The sequence below is a fragment of the Corticium candelabrum genome, chromosome 10 (assembly GCF_963422355.1).
Source record: "Corticium candelabrum chromosome 10, ooCorCand1.1, whole genome shotgun sequence".
NCBI lineage: Eukaryota > Metazoa > Porifera > Homoscleromorpha > Homosclerophorida > Plakinidae > Corticium > Corticium candelabrum.
In genome coordinates this window covers 4049754-4066890 of record NC_085094.1, presented here as the reverse complement: position 1 = coordinate 4066890, position 17137 = coordinate 4049754, and the positions used below count along the sequence as shown (strand labels likewise).

General features: G+C 39.1%; 4 protein-coding genes across 4 annotated transcripts in view; 2 read left to right on the top strand and 2 right to left on the bottom strand.

The window, feature by feature from the left end:
• Nucleotides 1-354, top strand: part of LOC134186223 (cathepsin O-like) — a 2135-nt gene extending 1781 nt beyond the window's left edge. Inside the window, exons 11-12 of the mRNA XM_062654139.1 lie at nt 1-92; nt 156-354. The exon at nt 1-92 is cut by the window's left edge and continues 1 nt beyond it. Of these exons, the coding sequence (XP_062510123.1) occupies nt 1-92; nt 156-238 (175 nt within the window). The 3' untranslated portion in view covers nt 239-354. The remainder of the gene's footprint in view (nt 93-155) is intronic.
• On the top strand, nt 345-3623 carry LOC134186222 (N(6)-adenine-specific methyltransferase METTL4-like). Its single transcript, XM_062654138.1, has 7 exons — nt 345-539; nt 1371-1421; nt 1485-1921; nt 2340-2514; nt 2577-2814; nt 3333-3424; nt 3494-3623. Exons 1-7 carry the CDS (start codon nt 345-347, stop codon nt 3539-3541), a joined length of 1236 nt encoding a protein of 411 aa, XP_062510122.1. The 3' UTR covers nt 3542-3623.
• On the bottom strand, nt 3001-8007 carry LOC134186221 (trafficking protein particle complex subunit 13-like). The gene is made up of 14 exons (XM_062654137.1): nt 7955-8007; nt 7831-7899; nt 7237-7336; nt 6205-6289; nt 5988-6112; nt 5849-5921; nt 5743-5787; nt 5305-5438; nt 5138-5243; nt 4762-4854; nt 4607-4707; nt 3890-3968; nt 3749-3823; nt 3001-3685 (listed from the first exon to the last, which is right to left on the bottom strand). The coding sequence occupies exons 1-14, from the start codon at nt 7986-7988 to the stop codon at nt 3557-3559; spliced, it is 1248 nt and encodes a 415-aa protein (XP_062510121.1). The 5' UTR covers nt 7989-8007; the 3' UTR covers nt 3001-3556.
• A 324-nt stretch (nt 8008-8331) lies between these two features.
• On the bottom strand, nt 8332-17135 carry LOC134186220 (ran-binding protein 3-like). Its single transcript, XM_062654136.1, has 12 exons — nt 17080-17135; nt 16941-17008; nt 12536-12590; nt 12393-12482; nt 12277-12335; nt 11231-11481; nt 11124-11166; nt 11019-11061; nt 10131-10330; nt 9948-10071; nt 9739-9881; nt 8332-8741 (listed from the first exon to the last, which is right to left on the bottom strand). Exons 1-12 carry the CDS (start codon nt 17090-17092, stop codon nt 8478-8480), a joined length of 1353 nt encoding a protein of 450 aa, XP_062510120.1. The 5' UTR covers nt 17093-17135; the 3' UTR covers nt 8332-8477.
• Between the last annotated feature and the right edge of the window lie 2 nt (nt 17136-17137).

The following is a 17137-nucleotide window of genomic DNA, read 5'->3' as shown; positions in this document are numbered from 1 at the left end:
TCCCGTGCCATATTACATAGTGAGAAACACGTGGGGTAAAGACTGGGGGTTGGATGGCTATGTGCATATCAAGTATGGTGATAACATGTGTGGTGAGTGTCATTAATTTAATAATTTTGAGTTGCAGTCGATATCGGGAGTTTGGTTATTTGTAGGAATCGCCAAGGAAGTTGTTTGGGTTCGTGATGTTGAGTATGTCAACGAGGCCGAGAACAGAGGGTCTTCGAAACATGTCTGATAATTTTTTGCGCTTTTGATTTTGTAGAGCTACGCTTGGTGTGTGTATTATTATTATATTTTACTTGTACTGTAATATCCGGGTACTAGGCAATCTAGTCACGTGAATGGCTTGCATAGTGGAGATCGACAACGGATGGCTTGTAGACAACGAGGAGCTGCTAAACAAGTGGTATCAGCGCGTGCGGTCTGTAGTTAACGGAGACAAGCCGTCGGCGGAAACCGGCTGGAGTCTGGTGTCACCATCGAGACCTCAAACTCCTTATTTTCCTACCAGTTTAGATGCCAAGACACACGGGAAGGTGATTCTTAACGTACTCACTTTCTAAATGAGTTTAGTGTTTTGAGTCGACCTTCAGTCAGTGTAGGCTACGAAAATTTTTCAGACCTCGGAGTCCCAGACCTCACTATTTTTAGTTTTGTTTTGTCTAATTATTGTTGCAGGAGTAGAAACTACAGACACAAACTCAATGTCACAAAATGGTTACTTTGGTTGGCCATATTGTTGTAATGATATATTCTCAGTTACAGTGTTAACTCAATTGATTAATTAATTAATTTAACATTGGAACATGAACAACATGTTCGATTGTTTCGGCACTTTTCTTTTACCCTGCCGTTTGTTGCTATCAATTTTTGTTGTGTCCCGATCTGTTATCAAGTGTAAAACATTTTATCCCGTTCTGCGTACACAAACGGATGGGTTAGTGGGTATACTGTTGGGCCATTCAATTCTTGCATTGCATATTCATGTTTCTAATTTTATCATTCTAATTTTTATTTCTGTTTTCTAATATTTAATTTTTAAAATAGACAGTTACTCAAACAACTCTTAATTTTTTAATTTTTTAATTTTAATTTTAAATTTTTTAATTTTTTAATTTTAAATTTAAATTGTACGTTTTAAATCTTACTTTGCACGCTTTCAATTGTAAATTTTATGTTTTAATTCTTAATTTTAAAATAGTACTTTCTTATTTTTGGACTATATGAGATTTGATTTTTAATATTTAACTTTTATGTGTGTTTGTGCTGCACACCACGACCCATGCATGTGCCATGCTCAATCAGTACAACCAATTGTTAATCAAAACACTAGTACTCTGTGCTAATGTATTGTATCGTTGCTACAGAGGAAGTGTAGAAAACATGCTATTCAACCGTCGAATCCAGAGAGTGTCGAGGTTCTCCTAAGGCAGTTCGTGCATGGAGTTGTTTTATAATCATTATGCTTGGCATTTTGACAGAAGTATCTAAACTTGCTGTGTTTATACCAAGAACTTGTTGGTAGAGATGACTCCATTGAGTATTTCAAGATTTGTACATCTCAGTCGCAGTCAACTAAAGCAGCAAGATACACAGCACCGTGTGATGGTCTGTCTGATCTGTGCGAATTATCCAAACTAGCACTACCAGCAACTGAAACGACTCATGAAATAGATCTCGTATCTGTACGATGCCAAACCGACGTGGACATTTTCAATAACCTCATTGTTAATCAATCAGACCATCCTTTGTTGTTGACAACATTTGGTACCTCATACCTCATACCAGCTCGTTGTCAATTTCTCATGTCAGACGTCTCGTATCTTCAACCGCTCATTGCTATGAAACCAAGCTGCGGCTACAACCTCATCGTCATTGATCCGCCTTGGGGCAATGGTTCTGTCCGAAGATCAAAGCGGTAAGGACCAGCCGTGTTGACAGTGATCCATGTTGTGACCCATCCCTAACATCATGCAGTCGTGCTCCATTACTACCGAGCAGTCAAATTCTTTGCCTTCCTGTGATATTGTGGCAACCATGTTGGAGGAAGGATAAAGAAATGGGAACACAACGTGTTGATAATTGTTCCAGACTACTTCATTTTCCCATGATTTTAGTGGATTAGGCTGATTACCATAATATGGACACGCCCATCAATAGAATAGAGTCTCTGTATGACAAATTCTTATTACACTGTCATAGATTCCGTGATCACAATCATTGTATGTACAGTACTGTATAGCACAAAGTAATGCAACAAAGATTGCTAATATGCCAACTGTTTATCCACGGTCATACTGTCTGATTAATAACATATTTCTACTATTTTTATTCAGGTATTCTTGTCTTCAGTACCGTGATCTAATGAGGATGCCAATCAAAGCACTTGCTGCTCGTCATGCTTTAGTCATTGTGTGGACAACAAATCATCCGAAGCACACCGAGTTTGTCAAGAACACGTTGTTTCCCCATTGGTCTATTGACTATATTTCTGAGTGGCATTGGATGAAAGTCAGCGACAGGAAAAGATTGTGAATGTTACTAGTCAAATTCTATTTGTACTGTTGCTACAGGTTACAACTCAAGGAGAATTGGTTATTCCAATAGAATCAGTGCACAGAAAGCCGTATGAGCCAATGATAATCGGCCGTTTCAATCTAGCTACAGAGGACGTGTCAAAAATAGCCGCAAAGAAAGCAAGAACAGACAAGCCCGAGATTGGTGTAAACACAGATGATGCCCAAATACCACAAAATAAAGTGATCTTCAGCATACCAACGTCTGTTCACTCACAAAAGCCAATATTATCAGGTTGTCTCTTTGTAAGGTTTACGTTCATGACACCTTACACGTTGGTGCCAACTACTTATTTGGAACCTTTGATAAACTTGCTAGTGCAAATTAAGAGTCAAAGTCAATGGGCATCTGTACGAATTAACACTTGATTGTGTAGTGCCAGGGACTAGATCCATAGGGTTGTACGTTAATTTCTTATCGAAGATGGTTATGGCATTGTACGTCAGGCAATAAACTCACCCACAACCGTCTCTCTTAATTAACTATTGGGGAAAGCAGTGAGTGTCTAATATCAATAGGTGGGGTTTGTCAGGATCGATCAATGTTGGTAGATGCTCTGTATTTGTACTCCAATGAGCTATCGCTTCACCCCAATAAGCCGCTATGTAGGGCAAGTCCTCATGTCATCGCAAGTGGCCCAATGGATCTGCTCTCATCTCTCCTGGACACTATTATGTGCCACAATAATGTCTATTTCTACGCAACACACAACCGTATTATATTGTCACCAGTCACTGGCTCTTTTTCTTTAGATGTAATGCGTCAGTACTTGCCAAAAGATGCAAAGTGCCTGGAACTGTTTGCTCGTAATCTCTTACCAGGATGGACAAGCTGGGGCAACGAGGTACTATTCAATATTCAGTTACTATTGTATCCGTCTAATTGTATAGTTACGAGTTGACTTGTCTCTCAGGTATTGAAATTTCAGAATACCGATCTCTATTGGAAAGAAAATAAATGAAAGTTTTGAAATGATTTATTTAAAAGATGCAGACAAGTGCGGAAATGGCGAATCAGGCGTATTGTATACAAAAACTTGTGCAATTTCGTCTATCTTGTGCGTCTTCCCTGATTTCGTATCAGTGAGGGACAACATACCAATTGTCTGGACAGACACAAGGAGGCAAGTCTACCTCGTACAAGTAAATGGCAATATGGAAGTGAATACCTGTAGTCCTGGACGCACTGGCAAAATGTTGACTTTTATTGTTAGACTCTCTTCGTTTTCTATTTCTCCCAGATACTAAAGTACAATACACACGTACAGTACAGCAGTGTGTTTTCTGTGGTAGATATAAAATTATCTAACCTTGCCCGTGGTACCACACCAGTGGATGCCAATTGTCTTGGACTTGCTTAGGACAAGCCGCAGAGACATGTCTTTACCACTGCACAGGAGATAGTCAGTCATTCACATCTACAACTGTAGCTTCAAGAAGTAATTTCATCATTCTGAGGTGATTGAAACTATCTTATTAGAAATAGTAATATGCAGTGTTGGCACCAATCTAACATTACAGTCTGAGACTTTTAATCATAATCTGAATAACTTCATTCCACAAAGATCACACAATTAAGTAAAATGTTGCTGAGTCTTTCTATTGTGCGTGTGTTCAATTCACATGTTGTGAATGATTACAAAATTACTTTGTCTGGCATTTCTTCAACATAAATTGTAAAAATTGTAAACAATTAATACAAGACTGAAGTTTACTGATGATGATGCTGATCAAGTACTAGGTGTCCCTGATATGCCACAAAGTCAAACAGGTAATGAAACAAACAACTGTTTGTACCAGTCGCCAACAACAGCATTGAATTAATTAGTGAAAACACAGTAGAAGGGACTACTGCTGTTATCTTCAAACACATGACAAAGACTTAATTAATTAAAAACAATGCAATGCTATTAATGCTGGCTGGTGTAATGATAAATAGAAATACTTCAGAGCACAAAAATAATGCAAAGCAATCATGGTTTCATTAGTAGACTTTAGTAACTACCGGTTATAGCTACTGTGCTTACCTGTTATTTGTAATTCTCAAGGAAACTTCCAACGGTTGTTCTATTTGTACAACATCTGGTATGTTTTCTCCGATGACCGAGAGCTCTTTTGGTAATGGGTGCTACACGGAATCGAGAATGAATATGAGAGGGTCACATCCAGAATAGCCAATTACCATCTTTTGTAGTTGACTTGTCTGTAGTCGACCTCGTTCTCCCATCGCTGTTCTCCACACCATGTCGAGTTTCCCAACATTTAAGACACTAGCCTGGATGGACAGGACGTATACTATGATAGCAGCTACTACAACACTGGTGACAAAGTCAAAAATCCCCAACTTTGTACATCACATAATACAGCATTCCAATGATATTACAGAATGTCAGTTGAATATAGACGATCAGGCACCACACAAAATCGACCAGACATTCATTAACAATAGAGAAATATGTGTACATACAAACATGAGCCTACTACATATACTCTATGTATCAATGGACCATCAGATTGAGTCATAATAATCTCCTATGCTTACAAAATCAATGTGTTACCTTCTTGCGATCAACGGCAAATGTTGCTTTCGGAGTTAACTGATACAAATATTGTCTGCAGTCTCCAGCACTAAGATACGAATTTTTTCCAAACGTCAGCTCTTTGCTACACACAAGTCAGTCTAACAAACAACTTGACAGTGCTTCATGCTATGTGTCAAACTCACATGTCAGACTGGCCACAGAATATATTGAGGTCGACTACATCGTAATTCTGTGATGGCTCCAGAGTGACCGATTCCATATACATCGGAGCAGGAGTGATGTTCTGTATCTGTGCTTCTAGCAATGCCTTGCCATGCTACAACAAAAATGTACATCAATGTCACAATAACTTTGTATTAGAATAACTATTTCCTATTGGTGCCAAATACGTTCACAAGGGATACACACGCATCAGGCAAACTTGCAATTTTCTAGCCAATTGAAACTTCTAAACGACCATTAAATATATAAGCAAATTACTTCCATCAATTAGTACCATTAGTATAATTGCTCATTACATCAAATTAGATTCGAGTAAAATAACGACATAAGAGTTGCAACAGCATTATTATTACAGACAGTAATCTGGGTGTAACAGCATCATATCTTGCTGAACATACATTGACATCATGAAACTTGGTCTTAACATCCAGCGGCTTCAAAACCTGCAATAGCAACTCTCGCCAATTAACACACAGACAACAACGTTTGATTTGCATTGTGCACCTGAAATTTAAAAAATTTTCTAAAGTACAACTTTTCCCCTTGAGCAGTAACGTAATGTACACCACAGATGAGGCTGTGTCACACATAATATTGCAATATGTACCAGTCAGATGACAAAAAGTGTCAAGTCTGCACAAACATGTGAGTTCCCAACTCTTTGACTTCATGATGAAGTACTTCATCAACACTCTCGTTTGGACCTAGTTTACTCACTATGCTACTGTTACCGAGTGGTAACCGCTGGGCAGAAGTCTGCAGATCAGTCTACAACAACACAAAACGATGATTAGGTCAGAAAGACACGCCAAAGCAAAGTTTGGATAAACATATACTACACAAGTACAAAATCAATAAACCTGGACTTGAACGTCGGTTGTTATCTCCTCACTGTCATTATGAATGCAAATGTAACAAGTGAATGTTTCTCCAAGAAAGATGTTTCTACACACAGTCGAATTATCAACATTACAATACTTACTATGCCTCCATATATAACAGTACTGCAAACAATGTCACCAATAAGTAACTTCAGCTATAAAACATAAGAAATGAGATTTCGTCAAAGTCACGTGACTGAGCAAGTAGTAATGTACTCAAAAGGCACTGACTCACTTCGAGTCTGTGTGACAACGTATGCGGATGTGTGTGCATGAATGTCTGGATGTGTGACTATGTCCTGTCATGCTTACAGAAATGTGTCACACTTCTGGTGAAGTCAAAATGGCCTAATCATGAAACAGTATTAGTGTCTGGTTGTACACGAAAACCACAAACTATGAACAAACAGTCAATCAAAAACCACCAACATTCATAAGAGGCTTTTACCAGAACAGTCTAATGCCACATCAAGTTTAATTTGATAAAAATAAAGTATGGAAATGTATCAATCAGCAATGGCTACATGAAAAGCAATCACTCCTTGACTTACACAATACACGAGAACCTAACGCTGAGTAACAAGATGCAATACTTGCGTCCAGTTGTGACAAAGAATGTTATTCTAGACAATTAAACTATTTTAGAAAGAATTTGTGGTCACATGAAACAACACTTGCTTTTTCAATTTCATATAGGTTTTACAAGTAGTGCACTCAGAAGCAACATGGTGTCTAAATTCATAATACTCCGCAACAAGTCGATCATTTTCAGAAGACTCATAGCTGTAAAAGAGAGACTGTAAACTCAGCTTCAGTCGCCAGTAGGCAAACAAATAAAAGCAAAAATATTTTTATTGGAGGGCCGTGGCCCCTTTGGCATCATGGTTCCTACTCCTGTGCATACTACACTCACGCTCACATACCACGTAAGTCAACTCTAATAAAGTAGCTCACAAAGTAATCTAAAAACTAAACACAATAAAGTAAATCGTCGATAATATTGAGTATTACCCAAATGTCTGAGGAAGTGACAGCACTCCACTCAATGCGAATCTCTCCACACCCTCGGTGGTTCGAATATCCTGTTTCATTACATCCAGCAGAGTGTCGCCTTAAATGCACATTGTTGCCATTTACAAACGACAGTGTTATTAATAAGGCCACATGAACAAAATTACTTGTTTGACAGGAGTTGTTTGCTCAAAATCTGTCTGTGGGGATGAGCCTTTTACATTTTTATTTTCTATTATTTATATCAACTTTAATTAACGCACAGAGATATAGATAGGGCACGGCATTTCAGTAGATGGCCAGAAAACTCTGTTGTGACTGTGTACAACTAGTTAATATCAACTTTAATTAATGCACAGAAATATACCCATTATATCTTACTTGATACAATCAGCATTCCTCCAAGTCATATGCAAACAAATTTGGTAGAGTTCAAGTATGCAATAAAAGTTACAGCTACTTTCAAAAGCAGAAACTTTAAATCCTAAAAATCTAATCTAATATTTTAAGACATGCCCACCAGCCCAAAAATTAGTATCTGCCAAACTACAGATTTTGTTCTTGTGGCCTAAATTAACTAATGTTACGACATACCGAGGATATCTTGAGATTCACAAACGACAGGCTGACAAGAAGCGAAGGAAGGCCTCGTTAGCCTCATAACTGTTATTTGACAAAAAATTTACGATTATCGTTACGTTGCAACGACAACAGGTACCTTTTAGGGAGAGTCTGTGATTTCTTGGATCCATGGTAAGTGGTACCCTAGTTGCGCACGCGTGTTTCCGACCCTCGACGTCCTGCGCATCTATTTTGCGCGACAACGAAAACTGTTTTTGTTCATTTGGACTTCATCATTAGGACAAAAAATCATACCAGAGTAGTCCATATCCATCTAACATAATCTTTTTTATATATTTGGACTAACCCAGACACGATTCATGCATCTATTGTACAGTAACCAACCTACTTTGTATTATAATTGTGTATAGCCTAGAACTACTTTTGATATATTAAAAAATTGCTGTTATTGAATGCTAGGTGTATAGCAGCATGGGTGTATAGTATGTGTATGTGTGTGCTGCTGCGATCATGATGTATATTTCTTGGTTACAAGATTCGAAATATCTCTAAGCACTTGCTTACCATCCTGTTCAAATTTTTTTAATTCATAAAGCATGTTACAACAATTCTACTTGTATACAGCATAAAACGTGTCACGTGACACACTGCAACGTCACTCAGTCATTTTCGTGATCAGATACCGACGCTACTTTCTCCAGTCTCTCTCGGTTTAATGTCTCTTTCCTGACAACATCGCTGTCTGCTTCAGACAAATCACTCGTACCGGATGTTTCATCATAGTTGGGTTTGTCACCTCTATCACTGTCATCATCCGGATCTACTGCAGCAGCCTGGGAAGTAAGCACAGCATGCCTAAGTTTCAGAGCACTCAATCTTGTATTGACAGCATTATGAAGAGGATGCACATCTTTGGCCGCACACTAAACAAAAATTTCACCATTATCCACTTTATAAACACTCCCAATGTTTACAGTTTATCAACATCCACTGCCACACTGACTAATATGTTAACAGATATTTAGATACAAGACTGCCTGTTTGATATCAACTCAACGAATTCGGCAAATTCCTCATGATTGCTCTCTCACATGTTAGCAGACAACATCGATGTCCTCACGCAATGTGCATGTGCATGTATATATAAATCCACAATATAAAACTAATTTAGAACACGAACATGGGACTGAACAATACATTGCAATACAGCACAGTATTCGCCCGTAATAACGCCCATACAGAAATAACGCCCATGCCCATATATACGCCCATGTGCAACAGGTCAGAACTTTCAGCCTGAAAAAAGCTCATGCATAACTATACGTCCAAGCCCAAGTATAAGCCCAGGATACGCATGCGCAGACAAAACAAAATGGGGTCCGCAAAACATTTGTCTCCATCTGTGTATGTTTGATGAGCTGGTGCCAATGTTGAGTGAAAGTGCTAACCGCTAGACTCATGTCTTCGTTGCAATTACCGACCCTGATGCTTTTGACCGGCTTCAGGCCGACCACTCTGGTTTGCATGTGTATATACCTACATTGCTTAGTTTCTGCATGTATGCTGATGCTGTACGAATACCAGTACCTTTGATCTTGCAAATGGATAATTGCAAGCATTTGTGGTATTTCTGTCTTCAAGTATTTAGATGATGACTGGCCAAACGACAGCATTTTGCAACCAAAATAACGCCCATGCCCTAGTATACGCCCAGAAAAAATTGTCTTTTCTATACGCCCAAGGCGTTATTATGGGCGAATACAGTAGTTGAATCATGTGACACAATTTCTATACACCAATACCCAGCATTACTAACAATCTATAAATCAGACTTGCACACAAAAAAGAGCCTTGCATTATTTTGATCCATACAAGAAGCCTTCCTTACACAAAAATAGAATACGTACCACGACATCTCACCGTTATGAGGAAGACTCGAATGCCCTGGCCTGCTGCATCCAGTGCAGTGATTCGAATACTTCGACGACTTGCCTTTTCACACACCATCTGAGGCCACAGCAATGTGTTCAATGTCAGTCGTAAGCTTCCATCAGTTCTCATCACTTAACAAACAACACACAAATCATAAATCATTTTATGACAAAAATGCATTTCAAACAAAATAGAACCTAAACGAGACTGGAAAGTCCCATCTTCGTTTGGATGGTGCATGTCATTAAGCCGCAAAAGACCACGTCCCCGTTCACTCCATCCGTGTGTCTTCGAATCAAAAACGTGAAGAACACAGTGCACCTTAAATCAAAACATACGTCTACAGCAATGCAAACTAACCAATCAGCATCATAATCTACCTGCAAAATGTTCTTATCATTCTCTTCACCAGTTTTCACATCTACTATTTCTGGAACTTTAAAAACAGGAGGAGGCGTGACAGAAGCAACCACCGCCCCATCACAAAGCCGAGAAGACGCTTGTGCAAATAAGCCACCAGGACTTCCGCTTTCATTTACAGGAGAGTGGTTATTCAAAGAGCCATCTTCTTTTCTCACTTCTGCAATCACAAAAAATAATGCAATTACCCAATCACATGGCTTCCTGTTGTGAGATGATGCAGCATTTATTTATAACCACATAAGGCAAAATCTTTAATTTAAATCTAGCATGTCATTATAAACAAAAGTACCACAAAATGATACGATGTCAACAAAAAATACGTTGGAAAGAGTAAGTCACACCATGCAGTTTGACAACCAGTCACAGGATGAGCTGGTAAATCTTCTTGAAATACAACTGATGCAATATCAGTTGAACACAAACAATCGTTGAAGTTCACAATCGTTACAGAACATATTATGTGACTGCCTGGAATTTACACACACACACACACACACACACACACACACACACACACACACACACACACACACACACACACACACACACACACACACACACACGCACACACACACGCACACGCATGCACACACGCACGCATGCATGCACACACGCACCCATGCACGCACACACACACACACACACGCACCACACACACACACACACACACACACACACACACACACACACACACACACACACACACACACACACACACACACACACAATAATCCTGTGCATATTCCTAACCCTACAACAGCAGACCGTATCAACATTTTCAAGGTCAACACTACATGTAGTTACTATAAATTCAGTAGTCGTTTGCTTGCTCACTGTTGCCTTACCATCAGATGTTACTTGTTCATTAGCAGCTTGAGTAGGTGTATTCTAAACGCACAATTGCAAAACTACATAATCGTGCAACACGTGACCACTTCATCAAATCTCACCGTGACTCTGTCCGACATATCACAACCAAACACAAAACTTGAACTACCAGATCCACAATCGTAGTTTCAATCAAATTATGACTTAAATCTTACAATCAAATACCAACCTCTCCGATTGCATAGCCATTCCCGGGACATGCTGGATGACTGTACGACTAGGTGTAAGCCCTCTACTCGAACCACTCACTGAGTTGCTTGTGCTCTCACTGCTAATGGTTGTAGCAACTTCTGAGCTCTTCGATGGGGCACAACTTTCTCCTTCCGCTTCTGCATTTTTGGGCTGTGAAACACTGAAAGCAAACCTCTTCGCAGCTGACATGCCAAAACCACTCTCAGCAATCGAAGCAGAACGTGATGCCTACGCATAACAACAAAGAAATTTAAAAAATTAAACATACAAAAATAATTTAAACGTGTAATGTATTTCAATATATTATACTACGTATCTAACATATAAAAATAATAGTTACAAAATATCACTAATAAAAAATTGTGTAATAACAATAGTACCCTATTAAATACTTACAATAAAACACATTTCGACTCATGCCCCTGTCACAACAGGCTCTTAATTAAATCATCAAGCAGCAGTTGAGCTGTCTATTTACTAGACAGCTTACTGTATTGCTTACATTTGTATTACTGTATAAGACAAAATACTGGCAGAAAATTTATTATGGCAGATTGGCAGATTTTTCAGTGAGTGCCAATCTAAAGTCCATTATTGACAAATGGATATGTTGACGTTATACACCCATGTGATCAGGCATCACGTTGATGTCACAACAAGATGGTAACCGCTGCTTGCTGTTTGCTGTGCCTACCCTGTCTAACAGCAAAGTTAACATGAGAATAAGGTCGTGAAGCTTTCGATGAAGTAAGTGCAGTCATGCAGGATACATTTTGCACTAACACAGCGCTTCTTCGTCAATACAGTAGTTTCAGACTAGTAAGCTAGTGAAATGTGATGGACATGAACGCAGCTGTAGTGGGTGGGGAATATCAAACATATATGGTATCAATTATCCAACAATGATGTCTAACCATCAATATGCTTTTGCCGTCAATTTCTTAGCAAACCGACAAAATAAATTCCCGCCAATGTTTCATCTTATACGGTAAATCATTTGCTAAATTAATAACAATAAATTACTCGCGATTCAATTGTGAACGAAGCTGATGCCTGGAGTTTTGGCGCAGCCAGTGAAAAGCCTAAGAAATTGAGTCATTAATTGATTGATCACCGACATTCACTTGCTAAACGCTCACTTCGTAGTCTTCCACTACTAGATGAGTCTGATAAAACAAAATTCACTGTTGATGACGTCGAGTTCACACCTCCGTTTTCTTTTAGGTTTTCTGTAATGAAACCATGATTATAAAATCAGACCCCAACGACAATTTCTGCTTACCGTCGTCAGATCCACTGCTCACATCATTTTGTAACAGTTCCTTGTCAGCGTGTCTCTGTGAGAAATACACGATATCAATAAGAGTAAAATCAAAATGTCACACTACGAGACAAAACAACACTTAGGAATGCATAATTATAACACTGGGCTGAAAGGGAAATTATAAACAGACAAACAAGCAGACCAAAAACATATTAAGATAAAGTGACATTTTGATTTCTCTCTCATTACTAGCATACAGTAAAGTGCATAACAAAGTAGACTGCACAGCAGCTAGCAAGACACACATACCCAACTGCTTGAATAAACTGGCAGACAGACAGTCTGGTCTGACTACCAGTTATCAGTTTAAAAAACTAAAGTACGATAGAATTACACTGAGATAGATTTGAAAGTAGATTTGAACATACCAGTGGCTGCTGTAAAGTAGAAAAGGCAGAAAACTAATAAATACATGAGCCGACTGATTTGTTAGACAAACAAGCAAGTGGTTCGTATTCTAATTCACTCAGTGGTTCATGACCTAGTGACACAATGCACATGTTTCTCTCATTTTAGGGGACCGGTCATTATTAAGTGTGGAGGGAGGGCTGGCAAAATTGCTGAGGTCCGCATAGTTTGATATGTGACCCCTGCAAAATATGCCTGCTAAAACTTTTGGCCCCTACTGTCTGTTGGTTAACTTTAGATGACCCCCATATATATATATATATATATATATATATATATATATATATATATATATATATATATATATATATATATATATATATATATATACAGTACCGGTCAAAAAGAATTACTTACTTGTAGTAATTGCTGATCTAGAGCAATTCAATAATTTGTCATCGCTATTCCCACAGAACATGTTTGTGGTATTGAAACTAATCAACTATATGTATGCTGTACTTTCGTATACTTTTGTTTGCACAGAAAACTGCAGAACGTTGTATGTTACCATTAGCAATGCTAGCTGAGCAATACAATTTTAGATATTAGAGCAGCTATTTTTCATTTGGCAGAGATAGTTTTTTTCTTGACCAGTTGCTACACTGTCCACTAAGCTACCTAGCATTCGGCTGAAAATTTCTTTCATTAATTTGAGCAAATTTTGTGCTGCTGCATTGCAAATTGCCTAGGAACTATCTCAAAGCGAAATGGTCAGGAAAGATAGAACTTCATCTGAAAATTGCAGTAAAATTGTCACACTGTGAGAAGAAGGTTACAGTCAAAGGCAAATAGCTGAACGTGTTGGCTGTAGCCAGAAAACAGTTTCCAACATAACGAGAAGGCAACGGAAAGCTGGAAATACAGAAACAAAGAATTCTCGGGAGACCTCGCATGACTTCCATAAGAGACAATCACCAGCTGATCTGAATATCACTTTCTAACCGATGATTAACTGCACTCTTGGCTAGGTCCGAATTTTTGCAGGCCAATGGAGCAAACATTTCCATCTCCACTGTTAAAAGGCGTCTCTGAGAGGGTGGATTGTTTGGCCGCGTTGCTACATCAAAGCCACGCCTTACAGCTGAGTATCACGTTCGCCTCCTCGCATCTGCACAGAACCACAGAAACTGGACAACTGACAATTGGTCACGCATAATCTGGAGCGATGAAAGCAATTTGAGTTGTTCCGTACTAGCGGTCGCGTATGGATAAGAAGAAAAGCAGGAGAGCAGCTGCAAGATGATTGTGTAGTGCAGACGGTACCACAAGGTGGAGGTAGTGTCATGGTGTGGGGCTGCATGATGAGGAATCGTATTGGTCACATTGCATTGGTCAACGATTGGTTAAACACTGAAAAGTACATATGCATTCTCGAAAATGTGCTAGTTCCAACAATCTATGAGTTTGAACTAGGTCATGGTGACATCACACTTATGCATGACAGTGCTCCCGCTCACCAGGCAAAGGGTGTTCAAAAATGGCTCCAGCACCATGGCTCCAGCTCTCTTAGTCCCTGGCCAGCTCAATCACCGGATCTTAATCCAATTGAGTACATATGGGATTATCTTGTGCGTGTTGTCCTGCAGCAGTTGCCACATAACACATCAGAGCTGTGGAAATGCTTGAAGACAGCGTGGAATAATGTGTCACAAGAAAGAACACAAACCCTTGTTGATAGCATGATTACAAGAGTAAGCAATGTCATACACGCTAGAGGAGGTTACACAAAATACTGAATCAATATAACACTAATTTTGTTAAGATAATTGTAATTTTACATGCCACGTGTGTAAAATGTTGATTTGAGTAATCTTTCTTGACCGGTACTGTGTGTGTGTGTATATATATATATATATAATATATAATATATCATGTTACTTGTTGATGATGCTGGTTCACGCCTTGAGGAGCGTTGCAGTAGCACTTTCAATCATCCTGGGGATATCTATCATCCCAATTTCACAAACGGCAAGCTTGCTTATTTTGATGTTTCCATTTGGAATACCAAGCAGCCTTTGTACATTATACCATCTCAACTTTGGCTGGAGCTGCTGCAACTGCTGGAGAGGAAGAAAAAGATCCTCATCACCAGGCAGATGTGGAAGCTGCAGGCGGATGTTTCTACCCTTTGATAGTTGAAATGTTTGGTTTTGGACACCTGCTAGTTTAGCTACACTAAGAATAATTGCCTCTAAACAATGACAAAAACTAGACTTTCATTTAGTCAAGCGTTTAGTAATTTGTTAGAACAATTATCTGTTCGGCTTTGGCAGTTTAATGCTAGAATATTAAATGATAGATTACATTTAGTAGTGGATGTAGAGCGTGGGATTTACCCACTGTATAAATAAATATATAAATTTATATATATATATATATATATATATATATATATATACTAGTACTACCCGCCCCTATGGGCGGTGGCAATGTGGGCGATGGCAATCTATCGTTGTACGCCACTTCTGCAAAGAAGACGCACCTTCCGTGACACACAGACGCACGCATGCACACAACAGCGGCCCGGTGAGCCGGCACATCTTGCACTCTGGGAATTAGAGGATGGCATACAGTGCTTGGCGAGCGCATGTCACATCCGCATACTCTATTAGTGAATTGAGCAAACAAACTCCGGTTCATCCTAGTTCAGAACGCCAAAGTCTACAGCCAGCACATCCAGACGATCAATGCAGCACGTCACCACCGCTACTCTGTCAATTAAATAAACAAACTCCCGTGCATCTCAATCTCCCGCGTATCTCAATTAACATCACATCCGCATACTCGGCACTTCCGCGAAGACACATTCGTATAGCAATCTAATTTTAGATTAATCTTGCATTTTCCAGCATCCACATCTCAGACTCTTCCCACATAAAACGTCATGATCTATTCGTGGAGAATGACATCACTTCCACAAAGACACATCCGCGCATCTCATTTTAGGCCTCCAAAGTCTCATCTCAGGCCGTCGAAGGTGATCGAGGCGAAATCTGATGCGACCATTTGTCTCGGACTTGTGATCTCGACCGGCCCACCGCATTTCACGACGATCCGAGACAGGCATCGTGTCGATCGGTGCGTTACAGACATACATGTGGACAGACGAAAGTGGACGTTCCCGAGTGTTCGCATATTATAGTATAGGATATATATATATATATATATATATATATATATATATATATATATATATACATATATACATATAATCATATATAAATATAATCATATATGTATGTACAATAAAAGTAGCCTGTTTCAGGGTTCAAGTGCGGCCTTAGTAGGTATGATTTTACAGTTGGTCATTTCCATTCAACCTGCTGACAAAACAAGTAAAGCAAGAATTGCCGCTTTCATATACTGTTCTGCATACAATTCTATAGTATACTGACAAAAAACCTGAAAATTATAACCTCCCAACAGAAGATGACTAAAATGCTTAGTGACCTCTAAAAATCACTGAATTTCAAACTTGTGGCCTCCACAGCAAATTTGCCAGCCCCCCACACTTGATAATGACCAGCCCCTTAGTATTAGCAAATTTTGTGTGCCCCATGATTGAGACTGGTGAACTTGGAATGACTTTCAACGTTAAGTATACACAAAGACAAAACACAGTCAAGGATGCCACCAAACACACAATAGCAGTAACAACTCGACTGCCTTCCACAGAGATCTTTACATAAACGAACGTAAAGTCCCGTATACTTAAGCAAATGTAGACCGTCCATAAGCAAACTTCGTATGAGCCAAACCAACTAAAACTCTAGACTGACTATACAATCAAAAGAAACTCATACGTTTAAGATAAGAAAATGAGGTTGGTAAGATGAGTTGACGATCTGTTCCCACTTTGTTAGAGAAATCAACAACACCTCCCTTACCCCTCACCAATACAACCCCGAAGATGCGTATTGTTATTGTATTATTATTTAACCCCACAAATACTCACCTTCCTGCCAGCTCTTAGATCCTCAAGTGATCGATTTTCCGAATTAGAAGAGCCGTCTTTGTGCAAACCTAACGTAAAGCCAGCACAAGAGTACACTTGATCGCAAAACATAATCGTTTTTTCGAGTGCTTGAAATTACCGTCGTCCGTCATGGCGCTGTGTTCAATCTCATACGTCGAGAACTGAATTTTTACAAC